The 18,151-nt window shown below is 41.4% G+C and overlaps 1 protein-coding gene across 1 annotated transcript; it reads right to left on the reverse strand.

Annotated features, from left to right (window-relative positions):
• Positions 1-489: 489 nt before the first annotated feature.
• On the reverse strand, positions 490-9,654 carry nkx1.2lb (NK1 transcription factor related 2-like,b). Its single transcript, XM_030739956.1, has 3 exons — positions 8,919-9,654; positions 7,086-7,305; positions 490-1,702 (listed from the first exon to the last, which is right to left on the reverse strand). Exons 1-3 carry the CDS (start codon positions 9,237-9,239, stop codon positions 960-962), a joined length of 1,284 nt encoding a protein of 427 aa, XP_030595816.1. The 5' UTR covers positions 9,240-9,654; the 3' UTR covers positions 490-959.
• Positions 9,655-18,151: the final 8,497 nt, after the last annotated feature.

The following is an 18,151-nucleotide window of genomic DNA, read 5'->3' on the forward strand; positions in this document are numbered from 1 at the left end:
CGTCTTTTGACCGTCGGGGTGAGACTGCAGTTGGCCAAACATTAGCACAGGTGCTGCTGCACTCTCACCCCTGCGCCCTGCGCTGCAACCTGACCTGATGATGTGGTTCATGCAGCCTCATGGTTCTCATTGTCTTTGGCCTTTCGTGCTGTCAGTAAAAACACGGACGGAACAAGCTTATCGATTTCATATCGATCATTTCTTAAATTTAAACGCTATTTTGGGATAATTATCTTTATCGTTCTATCTTCCAGCCCTATATCCCATAAATATTTTCCAAATATAACGTGCTTCTTGCCACTTTAATATTAATTAATTTTTTTTATCAGGTTGTTTTTTGAGCAGTTGAAATCTAAGCTATTCAACCAACCAAACCTAAACCCACCATTGAATTTACCAACCTCTGAGGCACTGCACCACTCAACACTTCAGGTTACTGTCATTAAAAAAAAGATCACCAGGCTACTGTTGTCAGTTTAATTGGCATCATTTTAATATCAAAGGACAATACCATGTTGAGCTGAGGACTCAGTACATCCAAGGATTTCATGGAAACTGTCAACCAACTCAATAAATAACAGAAATGAAAACGATCACAGCTGGAGTTACATGGTACTGACAATAGATCAAGCAATTCCTCAAGTCTTAAATAAACATTCAATATTTTTACAGACTTTAGAAAAAAACAAAGAAATCAACTATTTGTCTATTACAGTGTTTAAAACAGCATTCAGAATAGGGAGCTAGAACATAGATTTATGTACAGTTCTGCAAGATATTAACATTCTATCAAAATAAAATTAAAGCCTTTAAATGCTGGTAGTAAAAAAGGGGGAAGAGCTGAATGCTGCACTGCAGTTCATACAGGAATATTTCAGTCTGTGTGTGTGTGTCTGTATGTCTGTGTGTCTCTGTGTGTATGTGTGTGCACACACATCTACAGGTGTGTGTGTGTGTATCTACAGGTGTGTGCTATAGAATGCGGGTGCAGCGTAACTCTGTGTCCCTAGCATGAAGGGAGACAGGACGTGGCTGGCGGTGAGGAAAGGCAGCTGGACCAGGCTCCCAGCAGGGGGGTGATGGTGGCTGGCGTAGCCTGTGTGCATGGCCAGGTGCCCACTGACCGGAGGGGACGGACTCAGAGGGCTGAGGCTCCCCAGGCCTCCCGCTCCTCCCCCTGTGCCTCCTGTGCCTCCTGCTCCTCCCGTGCCAGTGGGGGCTGAGGTGTCGGCTCCAGGGTTCTGCTTCTTCCACTTGGTCCGCCGGTTCTGGAACCAGATCTTGACTTGGGTCTCAGTGAGGGAGAGGGACAGGGCCAGGTTGAGGCGCTCACACACTGACAGGTAGCGTGTGGACTTGAACTTGTTCTCCAGTGCCACCAGTTGCTCGTAGGTGAAGGCAGTCCGGGCTCTGCGGGGCTTCCCCGACTTGGAGTCTGAGCCAGAACGTTTCCTCTTGGGCTTGGCGCCCTGGCCCCCATTGGTTTGGGCATTGGTGATCTGGCTCGTGGGGCCTCCATTAGGGGTCTTTGTGTCTCTGCTGGGGTCCTGGTGGCTGTGCTGGCCGAGCTCTCTGTCTCCATTACTGGGAAGAGCTGAGCTGCTCTCCTCGCTGCTGTAGGGCCCGTCTGCAGCCTCTGAGTCTGGGGTCCCAGATCTGTGGTAGTCCTCCTCATCTGGACTTCTGTATACAAAGCCCTCCTCTAGAAAAACACACACAGCAAAGAGTTCAACTGCATGTAGCATCCAAGACATTTTCCATCCCAAATGATTATGCAGGTGGTTTGTTCCTATAACTGACAGCAGCTTTTATGAAGTCACAGCATAAAGGTTTGGGTAGATTTAGGCATAGCAAGCACATGTTTAGGTTTATGTAAGTGGTTCTCTACTTGGGGGGCACACCCCTTAAAGTATTTGGCCAGGCTAAATAAAAAATGACCCATGGTTCTGTTTTGGTAGCAAGTCAAGTTTGTCACAGGTTTGTCACAGCTACTAAAGCAAAGACAACAACATGTGGCAACGCATATCTCAGTCTCAGCTGGACTGTGTGGTGGATAGTGAGGAGGGAGCTTTGTTTTAATAGTTTATTTATTAGCTTCTGACAGTTTGCATCTGAACATCTAGGCTTGGACATCTTTACCTGCAAAGGAAACCCTACAGAAAAACTTTAGGAACTACTGGTTTATGTAAAGATTGTAGCTTGGCTTAAAATAAGTACTTTGTTAAGGTTGCAGTAATAAATTGGTAGTGCAGATTGTGGAACAGTTACAGGTTAAAAAATAAATAAACAAACAACAAACATATACTGAACCTTCTTAAAGACAGGATAGCCCGAGCCTAACCAGAGAAAACCGCTCAAGAGCCAGAGGGCAAGAATGAGCTGCTGATGTTGAACTCTCAGCTCTCCATCAGTATTAATCACTGTCATTTGGTATCCATCATCATTTTTGCTATGTGCTGCAGAAACTGGAGTTTACTCATTAGAATATTACTGCATCATAAGTTTGTGCTGTCTTACTTCATTTGTGGCTAAATGAGTGAAGGCAATATTCAGAAATTTAGCATAAAATCAATAGAAATCAAGAAGGTGCTGAAAACAGTGCCTTCAGATTTAAGCTGTGGATATCAAACAAACTGATATGAAATAAATGACCATACACTGATCACCATATATTATTCCTGCCACTTTGGGGTTGCAGTAAAGTACACTATATTGCCCAAAGTATTCACTCACCCATCCACATCACTGAACTCAGGTGTTCCAATCACTTCCACGGCCACAGGTGTATAAAGCCAAGAATGTAGGCATGCGGACTGCTTCTACAAACATTTGTGAGCTCAGTAACTTCAATTCAGTTTTATTTATATAGCGCCAAATTACAACAGTCACCTCAAGGTGCATTATATTGTAAGGTAAAGACCCTACAATAATTACAGACAAAACCCAACAGTCAAAAAGACCCCCTATGAGCAAACACTTGGTGACAGTGGGAAGGAAAAACTCCCTTTAACAGGAAGAAACCTCCAGCAGAACCAGGCTCAGGGAGGGGCAGCCATCTGCGACTGGTTGGGGCTGAGGTGAGAGACAGGACAAAAGACACACTGTGAAAGAGAGCCAGAGATTAATAATAACTCATATTCCAGTGTGGTACTGTGATAGGATGCAACAAGTCCAGTCATGAAATTTCCTTGCTACTAAATATTTGAGTCAGCTGTTAGTATAATTATAACAAAGTGGAAACCATTGGGAACGACAGCAATTCAGCCACAAAGTGGTAGACCACGAAAAATCACAGAGTGGGGTCAGCAGACGCTGAGGTGCATAGTGAGGTCACCAACTTTCTGCAGAGTCAATCGCTACAGACCTCCAACCTTCATGTGGCCTTCAGGTTAACTCAAGAACAGTGTGTAGAGAGCTTCATGGAACAGGTTTCCATGGCCGAGCAGCTGCATCCAAGCCTTACATCACCAAGTGCAATGCAAAGCATTGGATGCAGTCTGGCAATCTGTCTGGCAATCTGATGGATGAGTTTGGGTTTGGTGGTTGCCAGGAGAACGGTACCTGTCCAACCGCATTGTGCCAAGTGTAAAGTTTGGTGGTGGGGGGATTATGGTGTGGTGTTGCTTTCAGGAGTTGGGCTCAGCCCCTTAGTTCCAGTGAGAGGGACTCTTAATGCTTCAGCATACCAAGACATCTTGGACAATTTCATTCTCCTAAATTTGTGGCAACAGTTTGGGGATGGCCCCTTGCTGTTCCAACATGACTGCACACCAGTGCACAAAGCAGCTCCATAAAGACAGGGATGAGCCAGTTTGGTGTAGAAGAACTTGACTGGCCTGCACAGAGTCCTGACCTCAACCTGACAGAACACCTTTGGGGTGAATTAAAGCAGAGACCACGAGCCAGGCCTCCTCATCCAACATCAGTGTCTGACCTCACAAATGCACTTCTGGAAGAATGGTCTAATATTCCCATAAACACTCCTAAACCTTGTGGAAAGCCTTCCCAGAAGAGTTGAAGCTGTTATAGCTGCAAAGGGTGAACCCACATCATATTAAACCCTCCGGATTAAGAATGGGACGTCACTCAGGGTAATTTGTGTGTGACTTTTGGCAACATAGTGTAGACTGTATGATTATTAGGTAAAAGATTTGTGTTTCTGTACTAACAGTGTGGTATAATAACAATACAGCCATGGATTATGGTGGATTTAAAAGCACCACATCACCAGAAAAAAGCTAATAGGCAGTGTTGGAATGTCACTGAACCCTACCTCTTAAATGTCCAATTAAATCATTTAGCTGCAAATCGACTCCTTTTACATCCGCCTTTCAGAGGAGCACATAGTGCTTTAGTCTTTAATGAAACTATAACTCTCTCTGAGTTGTTATCATCCAAACATTTAGAGACTGTTGGTGGAGTCATACTGAAAAATGAAGCATTTACAAGTGGAATCCAAAATGCCAGGTTACTTTGTACTCAGTGCTGCAGTAATACATTAGAGACAAAAATGAGCTGGAGGCTCACACTAAGCCTTCATTACAGTATGTGCATAGTGCACGTACATGTCACATTTACTGTTCACCTTTACATGTACAGCACACATGTGCTTGTAGCCTTGCAAAAGCCACTTTGTGCGCTTCATTCATGTTATTAGTTTGACTATTTTTTGACCCATTTATTCTGTTCCTCTTGTCCATATAATACCAGTTTTTACAGTGTTAAAGCTGAACTACATCCTGAATAATACAATCTTATAATAATCTTTTCATCTCAGGTTTTAGTGCATTAGGATTATATTCCCAAACAAATGATCAGGAGCAAAGCATAAAGAATACAGTAAAGTTGCAGGATAAATGCAGCTTTAAAACAAAAAAATTTCCCCCCAAATATAAGAAAGTAAAAGCATTAAGAAAGATCATTGTTTATTAAATCCATGACAAATCCACCTGCATGATTTCCACTGAAAACGAACACTGAGCATGTGTTTCATGTGGAGGATGATTGTGTAGTTTGATAAAATCAGAGAAAATGTATTTATGAACCTTTTAATGAACACGTTTCTGGGTTGGTTTAGCTTTGAGGATTTAAACAAAAGAGCCTGAGAGAAAAAAGAAAGAACAGGCATATTTTACAGGTTTGTAGAGGCTGAAAAAAAGACAAAATAATAATGTGTTGCATGTGAAAATATTATTATAATTTATCGTAATTATAAAAATAATTAAGAATCCAGGACACGTGATGCTGAATGAGAATGAATAAATCTTTACGGGGCTGAAATTGTTTTCTTTCTTTTCCATGTTCCAAAAAACCAGGATAAAAATTTTAACATCATCACATTTTGTTTGTTGCTGGTTCATTTTTAAATTTTTATTTTGAAAAACAGAAGGCCTGATTTTAAAGCAGTTAAAAATAAATTTCTTTCCTCCATTTATTTAATTTTTGCTGTGCAGATTTCATTGTGTTTTTATTGTGATGATTTTATTGGCAGTGTGTACAATGCAAACTCTAATTTTTGAACCAAAAACCACAGAGAACATATATATCATACAAATCAGAATAATCTGTTGTGTTGATTTTTACGATTTTCTTTTCTTTATTTTTCTTTTGCACTGAGGTGGGCTTTTGTGCTTGTAGTCCAGCTCAGATATCTCTCAGATACTGGGCTTCATCATTCTCACTGGAAACAGCATTTAAAATGAAAAACTCGAGCTTGTTATTTGCATGATAAGAATCAGCATGATTTTACATTTTCAGCTAAACATGATGGCCTTTATTACAAAATATTACCTTGGAGAAAACAAAACAAAACAGTGGATTATAATAAACGTGTGATTCTGATTTCCTCTCCAGTATTATCTTTGCCACATTTTTATTAGCATTTTTCACTAGATTTTGTCAGTTTACATTTAAATTCTACTCACGCTATTTATGATTTAAGGCACATGCCGCATATATTTCTGGGGGGGGGGGGGGGGGGGGGGGGGGGGGGGATGATATTTAAAACTTACAGTTAGAATTTTGTTGATCTGCTATAAGGAAATCTTTAAAATGAGAGAAAATGTAATGAAAAGAAACGAGAGATTTAAAGAAAAGGAAACAAACATGACGAGAAAAAAAAAGGAAACCGGGCAAAATAAGTGGAAGAATAAGGCGGCCGGTGCCGGTGTAAAATACGAGAGCTGGGGTCCGTGCGCGCTGCTCCTGAAACCGACCAACACCGACCACACGCGCACTAACGGCAGCCAATTACCGCGCGCCTTTTTTTTCTCTCTTTTAAACTCTGATTCAAAGACAGATGCGGTTTTTGTCTTAAAGAGCTCGTTTTCGAAAAGGGGCCGTTTTAGCCTTTATGTCAGAAACACCCAAATCAGAGTTTTTTCTCCATTCTTAAAAAAAGTTTAACACTCGGGTTTGACGTCCCGGTTCCCGTCACTGTTCTGATCTCTAACACCATCATAAGATTATTCTTATTAATAACTGGCCCGGAGCACAGCCTTCTGTGTGAATACAGATCGAAAATCTTCCATGAATACAGACGGATCCATCCAGAGGACAGAAATGCCCTAACATGGTTGGCGAGCTACACAGAAAAATACAGTGCACTTAAAAATATGAACATAATTAAAAAAAGGCCTTCTTGCTTAATAATATTCCAGCATCTGAAACGCCTATTTACAATATTTATTTATATGCAAATAGTGTAAATAAGCCGCATTAAAGTCTTTTTTCGAAATTAGGGCCCTACACAGAAAATAAACACCATAAATGCCAAACACACACACACACACACACACACACACACACACACACACACACACACACACACACACACACACACACACACACACACACACACACACACAAACACTTTAATAGTATAAAAAGACCAAAGAGGTCTGTTTTAAAAGGATGTTACAGAATCATTAAAATCAGCTCCAGGGAAAATACTTCAGTAACAGACGCAGTTAGAACAGCTGATCGCGGCTGTTTAAAGACGCTCGAACAGGAGGAGACATTACCGAGAGAATGGCGAATTATCAAGTAACGGACTCAGTTTGAAGTCCATGTAAACTCCCACTTACTGCTCTGATATTCGTCTGCATCGTAGCAGCCCTTACTGGGCTCGAGGCTGGGCTCGCGGTCCCCGCCGCCTCCTCTCCGGTTCTCCGCTCCGTACACGCTCTGCTCGCGGTCGCCGCGGTGGCTCACGTGCTGCTGCTGGTGTCTCCGGCTGCTCGTGAACTTGTTGGGGTCCAGGATGTCCAGCACGGAGAAAGAGGTTGTCCGGTGCCCGGTGGGGCCCTGGAGAGTAACGAATCGGAATTATTTATTTAATTAAAAAACAAAATAAAAAAAAAAGTACTTTAAATATGATTTTAATTATTATTATTGCTTGCCCCCTTTTTTTCCCGGCTTAATTTACTCTAATCTTTTTTTTTTAATTTACATTTTCCACGCATTTTAGCAGCTATATATTTATTTATATTATTAATAATGAACAAAATAATAACATACTGCATGTGAATTTATTATTATATTACTTGTTGTAAGCAGTGTTAAAGTAAGAGAGTGAAGTAAGTAAGACAAAGCCTAGTGTTAGGTGTTGGCGGAACACATCACATGCAATAAAACGGACGGTAAAGTGTATTCATAAAGCAAACACGCACAACATGAACACAAATCAACAGCATTTCCTGCACAGGCGGTCAATAGGCTATCAGAAAACAAACGAATCAATCCCGTTTTCTGTAGTGTGGTGTTCAAAGAAAAGCAGTGAGTAGATTAAAAATCTTCAAGTTTACATTTCTACACGGAATTCGCTGTAAAACACGCGGATTCAAGGGAACATTTCCATTTAGGCTGAAGGACGGGAGTCCCTTTGAACCTGCACGTGTGTTTAATGTTTACTGTGTGATTTAGAAATGTTCAGACTTTTTATATCGTAATTTATGTGGAGTCAAAAAGGTAGCCAAGTGTGTTAGGCAGATAAAAGGTGGCGCAGTGACTCTCTTTCCACCCCTCCCTGCACTACATCCCGATTAGGATCATTCATTTATTAATGAGGCCAGTCTTGATCATGTCGACATGAATAATCCTACATTAATATTATAATTCTCTCTTTAAATAATCCCAGGGAGCATCCAGAGAAAGACCCAGGGGCCTATTAACAGCCAGTGATAAGAATAATCGAAAAATATCACGATCAGAGGTGCGATTAAGCACAATCATCCTTTATTTAAGAGTACTTTATTTAAGAATGGTGGAAAAAAATTACCCTGTTTCCCAGGTTAAAAAATAGCCCTTTGCACGAGGGATTTCCCCGTTACTAATAAGCCTATATTAAATTATTTTTAAACCAATACTTTTCGTTCAGAAATTGAAAACAAAATTAATTCGCTTTTTTACAATAAAATAGCATAATAACAAATAACTGCTTCAAAGGCATGCCGGCTTCCTTCTGAACCTTTACGGAAACGAATTTTAAAGGTACATTTAGAACTTTTTATTTTCTCGTTCCGGTCACATTCTCGCAACAGGGCGGTAATTTTATAGCTTCAATTTATTAAAGGCCTCATCTTCATATTGTGACCCATAACATGACAACACAGTTTACAAAACGAAGCATCACCGTCGTCATAATAATACAAAACAAAGCGAACAAATAATTGCATTTTTCCTCAGTTTTCGGCGCTTCATCTGCTCCCTCTAAGCCTTTACTTTTCCGGTAACCCTCTATTTTAAGGTAACATTTTTATGTCTCACGCGCCTGTTTTTTTCATGCTACTCTGGTCCAGTTGTGCCATGTCCACTGATCTATACAGCCGGTAAAAGTACCGTGTTACTGCCTGCTGCTACGATTACGCACTTCTCCGGAGATGCTTCAGGAAGTTTGCTCCCGTCTCCGTATCGCCTACCTGCTGTGGCTGTGGCAATACCGGGTTCGTCGGCGGAGGTTCCGAGTGGTTCTCCACAGCCTGAGCATCTCTGCCTCCGGCAGTCGCGCTGGAGAAGAGCCGCTTCTCTCCTCCGGCGCCTCCTTCTAGCAAGTCTCCGCTGTCCGGGCACACCACCGTTTGGACGCCGTCCCCGCCGCTGGGCGCCGGTAGCGCTCTGTCCCGGCTCATGACGGACTGTACCGCGTCCGTCACTGGCCCCGCCGCAGCTCTGTCCCGGCTTATCACGGTCTGGGCCCCGTCCGCTCCGGGCCCCGGTACCGCTCTGTCCCGGTTCATCATTTTACTCTCCCTTTCCCATATAATAAGAATCCGTAAGAGGTGAAAAATTAAAGAAACAGATCAAGACCAAACCGTTTCAGAGAGCTGGTGTGATGCTCATATCAAAATAAGAAGTTCACACTGCAGGCCGGTTCATGAGTCCCGTCAGCATTCTGCCTCAAGTGATGATGTGTTCGGCCAGTTAAAGTTTTCCATTGGCATCCGGAGAGTCTGGACAGAATAAGAGCTTTAACTGGATTCTCGCTTCCGTCAAACTTTAATCTTCTCTCTGGCCGTTCATCCTCGGCATCCGCCGCTGCAACTCAACGTCTCCGGCGATCTTTTGTCTGTCCGTCTCGTACGGCGCCGTTATCCCGTGTGGACACGCACACATGAACAGCGCTCGGCGTTCCGACCTCCAGCCTCGCGCGCTCTGGAAGCCTGACAGGAGTTGAAGGCGGGACAGACTGATCTATCTCTCTAATAGTTAAAACTAGCTGGCGCCCCCCTCTCTTGCTCCCCCCCCCCCCCCCCCCCCCCCCCCCCCATTAGTTAAGTGAAGAACCCTTTCTCTTCCCCATCGTTCTCCCTCTCTTGCTCTCTCCCTCAGCTCTCAACTCCTTTTTTGGCTTTTAGCGGGCCACTCGAAGCCCCTCCATCACACATTTGTCCCTGTGTGTGCAGGCCTATGTGTCGCCATCTCCTTCCTTATTTATGCATTCTTATTCAACTCTATTGGTTGTAATTGGCTACAAATTAATCCCACTTGCACTAATAGGCTATTATCTCGAGGCTGCAAGCGCGCGGGTGGTGCTGTGCGGCCCGGGCCAATTCGCTATCAGAGCACGCGGAGGAATGGAGACGGAGCGGGAAGCGCGCGGGCTCTCCTCAGTTTCCAGCGCGCCTCGCAGACCTTATGATGATAATTTATCTGGGCTGCACATCGAGTGAAATGCTCGCTGCTTTTGTAAGCCAACAGGTGAAGTAAATATGTGTAGCAGGTGCACAGATAGTTGGACAGCCGTTACAGCGGTCAGTTATTAGTTCTTGAATTAGCGTTAACCAGCGAGTTACATTAGTGTTCTGAGGTTAACAGCCGTGTGCTCTAATTTATGTCTAGCTGATGTATAATATGCCGCCTCGCTCCCACTTTACTTGTGCATCCACATGAAAGGGAGCGCTTATCTTTAATGCAGATTCCAGGGCAGGGCCTCTCCTCAAAACTCAATTACGGCCTGAATAAAGCCGGTAATGTCCCCGCTGCAGTGAAATATTGATTCCTAATCCTTGGCAGTCATTACTATGCCAGAAAATAATAGACCACAGAATTGGATTTTGATTTAACACACGACGTGTTTATTCTAATACTAGGGACTTAATATTCCGTTGACTCTCATTTTCAGCCACAGAGGAGAGGGGGATAGTGATGGAGGCTCTGACGCCACACTTTTTTATATTGTTGTGGAAAATATAAAAAAAGAAAAAAGAAGAAAGAAAGCGAGGTGATGGGACATCTTTCCTGTCCTCCTCCCCGGCCCTAATACACAAGGTCAGCTCCATGTAATTGCCTTGCTCAATGATCCTTGGGAGGAAGAAATTAAAAGTTGAGTAAAATAATGACTGAAACAATGGGACATGATTAGCCAATCAGAGAGCTGAACCCATTTGATCTACTTCCTGCTTCCACCCCGAGGCTTTATGGCTTTATTTTAAAATAGTCAATATATTAACTATATTAAATATCACTGCAGCTTATTTACCTTGGAAAATATTTGCATTTTAACTATGGTGGTGGGAAACTATAAAGCAGTGCCTTCACGCTGCACAGCGCTACAGAGAGGAAGTGGAAGGGCGATTCAGCCAAGTGAACATGGTAAAGTATTATTATTATTATTATTCATTCTGCAGATGAAGTCCAGTCAAGCACCCTTTCTGCATTTCACTTAAGATATATACCAGGTTTAATATGTCAGATTGGAGGTATTTAACTGCTGGACTCTGAAAAAGATGTTTTTCAGAGCAGTCTTGACACCTGACTGTAATGAGCTGCACTTTCTGGCCTTTGACCCTTACATACATTTAATGCAATTTGTAGAGCTGCTCTGTTATACCTAGAGAGGAAGAAGCCAGAAAAACAACAGAAGTAATGATAATAACAATGTCAATTAGAATGTAGTACTGACATGAATTAATACTATATAAAAATCATATATAAAATATAAAAAGAAAATTATTGAGAATTTGCAAATGGTGCACCCTTTCTGTCTAATTTTATAATTGCTATGAAGGCATTTACTTCTCACTGTGACAGTAAGACACACACACACACACACACACACACACACACACACACACACACACACACACACACACACACACACACACACACACACACACACACACACACACACACACACACACGCAGTGGCAGTCCTGCTTCCCTCGGTGTGTGCCAACAGACGCTGTGGGAGAACTCTCTTTCCCTGTCACCAGTCAGCACACATGTGTATGTGAGCATGTGTGTGTCTTGTGTCTATAATTATTCTAATGAAGGTTAATGAGCTCTGCTCAGCCTCCTCTTTATTAAATTAATCTCAGCCAGTAATGAATCATAATTACTATAATTAGCAGCTTGAGCAGCCCGATCTCATGCCAGTAGCTGGTCAGAGCAAGGTGTGACACAGAGGCTTTCATCATACTCAACCTTCATCTTCATCCCTCCCCTGTCTCCACTGGTTCATGCTCATGCTGAACATTATGGAAACAGTCTTTTAGTGTAGAGTCTCCACCTTGGATTTGTGATTTGATGAACTTAACTGATTATATTTTATTGTAACATCCATCAGAATAATTGTGTCAGTCAGGATCAATAATCAAAGCTGCTGTGCAGCATACTAGTCACACTGGTGAGTTTACTTTATCGCTATCTAAATGCTCTGTTTGAGGCCTCTCAGAGGTTGACAGGCCTGACAAAAAGCGCTGTGTTGAGAAACAGCAATACTTTAATCCAGGTTTCAAAAATGTAAGAATAAAGAGTGCTGAAAAAATATGTCTACTATCAATAAACCTGACACCTGTCCAAATCCACTGGATTTCAACACCTCCAGCAGCACAGCCTTATTTCTTAGTGTTGTACATGTAGTTCCACCGATTTTTTTCTTCCATCCATCTCTGCTTCCTCCATTCCTCCTGTTTTTCTATTTTGTGTCTTTTCAAGGTTCTATGTTTTAGATTAGCCCTCCTCCTCTTCCCAATTACAGGAGTAAAGGGCCCCCCATCCTCCACTCAGACACAGAGGCAGAGTCCTCCCACCATACACACCTCACAGTTAGACACTCTGATAGCATCTGACCTGAAGAATTAATTAAATATGATAGCTGATTAAAAATAGCATAACTAATAGTGTAATATCTCAAGCTGTCGTCTTTAATAGTCAACATTGTGAGTGTGTGTCTTATCTACCGCAGACAGACGCTCTCACTATTGATTCCTGTTCATTTCAGTTGTCAGGCAGACCACTCAGCTCATCTGGAATCATTAAACTCTCTGTCTCCCTCTATGTTTCTCTGCCTGTCTCCTACCTGATTTTCTTACCTTTGTCCATTTATATTTAATTTATTTCAATTCCACCACTCTCTATAATCACAGCATTACCCACAAAGGTAATATTGCAAGCAGTTAAATAAAGCTATTACACAAATATATATATATATATGTACATGTTTGCTAAGACTGCAATGAATATTCTTTCTCCTTATCCCTGATAGCATAATACTATCCTTAAACCTACAGGAATCAACTGTCAGAGGTTTAATTGTATTTGCCCCTTCACAATAAAAGCCCCCTCCCCCTCTGTTAGTGTTGTAGTGATCTATGTATTCATTCAGAGGTCTTATGGGCAGGTCTGTGGGTGTTTGCCTTTACTCACAGTGTGAGCTCTGACTCCTCTGAGGGCTATTCAATCAAAAGACTTAAGTCATAACAGATGAAGAATAACACACTGACTCTTATTTTGTCACACTGAGTCACTTGTGATGCTGCATTATTTTGTGAAATGTTGATGCTAAAGAAACTCAAGCAGGTCTGAAATCAACAACGGCAATAAAAATTACACAATTTTGGTGCATTTCTATTTAAATGACTACATTCATGTCATCCTTTTCCTCTGGTTAACTATTGCATCACTCATTATTCTGTAGGCTAAGAGATGTCATTTTTGAATTGTGGAAAGCGTCTTTAAATCATTTGAGTTTAAACAGTGGATGAATGGATTGACAGGCAGAGTGACAGAAGGGTGACTTCACCCTTGCTTCCCCACCTGACTAGAGGTCATTTTAGTGATCCCCGTGGAAACCCCAAGGCTGGAGGGAAGCTGTGGGGCCAGATGAGTTTTTATTGGTGGAAGTCACAGCTCAGTGATCTGTGTGTGTGTGTGTGTGTGTGTGTGTGTGTGTGTGTGTGTGTGTGTGTGTGTGTGTGTGTGTGTGTGTGTGTGTGTGTTTTCGAGCAGTTAGTTCAGCTGAAGGCACTGTATGCCTTTGAAATAAATACCCTGCACTATGACACACTGTCTGTTAATGTGACATACATAAATGTGGACATTCTGTTTGCACTGACCACAAGAAGATGTCTATATCTCAGTGTAAGAAAAAGTTAATAAAATAGACATAGTCAGTCCTAAAATTTAATTATTTAATATTTTAGTGGAAAAGCCGTCTGGCGGCTTTATTATAGTAGTGATAGAACTGTAGCAAACTGTGGTAGGATGGCTGTAGAAAACGCTGAACTTTTTGACAGTCTGCCATATATTTCATTAGCATTAAGTAACTTTAGCCTATTTATCAAGACCTCTAAAAAGTATCCTTATCATGCCTTCAGCATGTTCCCTTGACCTTCAGCTCACCATATATGTTGAAAAGTGTGCTTACTAAATTAACTTACTAAGATCTTGTCCTGATGGTGACGCTATAGAAAAGACAACATGTCAAGCACCAGATGTCTGTGTACATTATTTTCTTGTCTAAATGTAGTCATCCAGCTATAGCCTTTATTCAGTCCAAAACAGCTGAAAATCAGACTGGATTTATTCTATAGATTTGGTACCCAAGATGGGTTTTCTTTTTTAGATGAAATATAACCATAATGTGGCTATACTAACTAGAGCGCGTGTTTGGCAGATATCTCGGAAACCTTGAAATCTTAAAAGTCTTCCTTTTATTGCTAAATTTCATTAAAAAGTCTTAGGTGAAAAGAGATAATTTCAGATAATGATCTCTACATTTCTTTAAAAAGTGAAAGGTTAAATGATGTCTTGTCAGGTCATTAAAAAGATGCCTTTTAATGTATGAATGTATTTTTTGTTCAAATTTGTTAAACTGCTTGGCTCCATTAATATTTCTAGTCTTTGGGGACAAGGCGATCTGTGGTTATGCTCAGTCTAGCAAAGACATTCAAACTGCTGGCCTGCACTGTGATGACCAACAAATCAATCTTTATGAGCTATCATGTTCTTGGCAAAGAAAGAAAAATATGGCAGCCAGTGCATTGCAAAGTTCAGGAATACAATTTTATTAGCTTGTAATTGAAAATCAATTAATTGTCATCATCATCACCAGCTTCTAGAAATGATTACAAAACTGCTGCACCACAATCTTACTTAGTTCCTGGACCCCCAACCTTCACTGGCCCATATCACTTGGTTTGTTGTAATGTGGTTAACTGTGAGTTATCTAGTTTGATGCTAAATAACAACAGATTATCAGATATGCAGTAGGAATTAAAGAGCAAATTTGCTAGTAAATACTTGTCTTCATGCATTAAAAAAATCATTCCAAATATAACACATAGCATTAATTCAGGCAGGCTTTAAGTCTGACTCAGTCAGTTTGGGCAAAGCAGTTGATCTTATTGCCAGCCCTCATCAGCTCATGGCTCATGGCTCAGTTCTACGCATGCGACTGGCTATCTTATAAAAACCACATTATTTATGCTGCTTTAGCCTGTGTGCAGTTGCTTCGTGTCTGCAAGCTGCTTTGCAGCCCATCTCCACCCAAACTCCTCGGTTGATGCTTTCCTAATTTTCATATCTTCTGTGATTGATACATGTTCTATTCTGTGTTATGGATCTGTGCGATAGCACTTGGAAAGCACTTGGAAGCTTGACTCACGCTTCTCTGTCTGACAATCCGATGGATGAGACTGGGTTTGGCAGTTGCAAGGAGAAAGGTACTTGTCTGACTGCACTGTGCCAAGTGTAAAGTTTGGTGCACTTAGCTTGAGAGTTGAGGTGTTTGAAAAGCTGTTTGTCAGGAGTTGGGCTCGGCCCCTTAGTTCCAGTGAAAGGAACTCAATGCATTTTGGACAATTCATGCTCCTAAATTTGTGGGACCAGTTTGGGGATGGCCTCTTCTTGTTCCAACATGACTGCTCACCAGTGTACAAAGCAGGCCCATAAAGACATGGATGAGCGAGTTTGGTGTGGAAGAACTTGACTGACCTGCACGGACTCCTGACCTCAACCTGACAGAACACCTTTGGGGTGAGTTATAGTGAAGACTGTGAGCCAGGCCTTCTCATCCAGCATCAGTGTCTGACCTCATAGATGGTCAAAAATTTCATAAACACTCCTAAACCTTGTGGAAAGCCTTCCCAGAAGAGTTGAAGCTGTTATAGCTGCAAATGGATTTAGAATGTGATGCCACTGAATCACAGGACACAAATATACACGTGAAGGCAGATGAGCAAATACTTTCGGCAATATAGCCTGCCTGCCAATAAAATCTGCCTTTGTGCCTATGATGTTAATAAAAGTCCTATTAGATCCAACCAATCTGGGATACACTGATTCTGGACCAACATCAACGTATAAAATGAAGATTTGGTTGATGGTGTTGACACCAGTGTTTTTTATTTGTTTCTTTTTTGTACTGGTAATCATTCTTAATTTTTACCAGTACTTATCATACATGATGACCTATTTTAATGCCTTTCAATAATAATAATTATTAATAATATTAATAATAAAATACAGTAATCAATGATTATTACCTACCTTTTCCATATCCTTCAGACACTTGGAAACTCTGAAGTGTTTAACAATAAAATGAGACGTTTGACAAAAAAATAGTTATTAGACATGCGCATCTGCACCAATCATCATGCTTTAGTAAACACTCAACTCCAGTGTCCACAGTGTTTCACTGCAATGAAGTAATACATAAAAAAAAAGCCATAAAAATTACTGGCGAATGGATTTCTGCACAAAACATTAACAATGTATGCTGGTAGAAGAGCCCTTTAAAAACGAGAAGGTTGTGAGGTGATGAGAGCGGCTGTCCTGCTTTAAAAAGCTGGGATCGCTTTAAGGTCTTTGTGGGTCTTCAGGGCTAAAATGGCCAGACATAACACTTTATTCTCATAGAGGCTCTTTCACACTGTAGCAATGATATCTCTGCTGCACAGTCCTTCGTGTGAGTGAGTGCGTGTGTGTCAGTGATTGGTTTCTGTTTTATGGACTGGCTAGCAGAGTGCTAGTAATCCGTAGAAATAAATCTGTTTTATTTGACCTTAGTGTTAACTCCAATAAAATACACTTTACTGCTGGAAGGACACACACACACACACACACACACACACACACACACACACACACACACACACACACACACACACACACACACACACACACACACCATGGCCAGCTAATCAGGTCATAGCTGGCCACTTGACAACATTTATAAGGACACAGAGGGAAAGCTTCTCTTCACCGGAGTCCACTCGCAGTCTTTCAGCTAATGAAAGACACTTTGTGGCAGGAACACTGTGAGAGGTAATCACATGCACTTGAGAGTGTAGCATCTTTGCAGGATTCTGTATTTATTTATTACATCGCATATTATATATTAGAATTTGCACCTGCTTGAAACACCACACGGAAAAGCTTTTAATAAAAAAAGCTGTACTGCCCAAAGTGTACAAAATTTTATTTGAAATGTCACAAATTGTAGGTTCTGAAAATCTACCTATTTAGCATGTGGTTAAAATCAAATGGAGGCTAAGAGATTAGGTATTATCATAATGCATAATGCAAGTAGGTCTGATTATGACCTGGTGCTGAAATCACATTTCTTAGAACTTTAATTTTTCAACACCCATGGTTACATGTTGATTACAGTAACACAAATCACTGAGTTCATACAAAATGACTCTTTATTGGTCAGTGGGAGTAACAAAAGTAGCTTTCAGATGATTTTGAGATGATGTTGCCACTGTCATTATTACAGGTCCAAATGATGTAAGCCCAGCCCAATACACAGCCATGTGAAAAAGAAAGCACACCTGCTTTCAGTTCATAGGTTTTATATGTCAGGACATAACAAATCTCCTCTTGTCCATACCAGGTTCTACAGTCTCAGATGAGGCTGTATTTAAATTCTTCTTTACAATGTTTGCGGGCATTTGTTATGCACCGCTCTCTTAAGGTTCCACCTCAAAGCAAGTCATAGTATTTGCCAGATAATTCCAGCGACACTGCTAACACAGTTAACAGGTCCTGTTCAGTAGCAAATAGTGGCGGTGAAGCCTAGCAGTCAGGATGTGGCTACAGCTCTCTGTGTCAGTGCACTTGTCAATCAAAGCAGCTGCTGCCCCACCTTTAAGACTTAATGAGATCCAAATGGGTAAACTATTAAAATAAATCAGTAAAGATGCTTTTTAAAGCTGTTAACATGGGCCAGATACCTGCAGAAAGTTACAGAGAGGACAATTAGACACGAATTAGACAAGAATGAACTATGGGAAAAAGAAGACAAAAAGCTAATGATAGCATTAAATGAATGGGCAGTGAAAAAGAGGAAGTTCATTAAATAAAGGAAGGTCTCCAAGCAGCCAGATAATTCCAGCCCACATTGCAATGGGCCCACATTGCAGCAACT

The sequence above is a fragment of the Archocentrus centrarchus genome, chromosome 10 (assembly GCF_007364275.1).
Source record: "Archocentrus centrarchus isolate MPI-CPG fArcCen1 chromosome 10, fArcCen1, whole genome shotgun sequence".
NCBI lineage: Eukaryota > Metazoa > Chordata > Actinopteri > Cichliformes > Cichlidae > Archocentrus > Archocentrus centrarchus.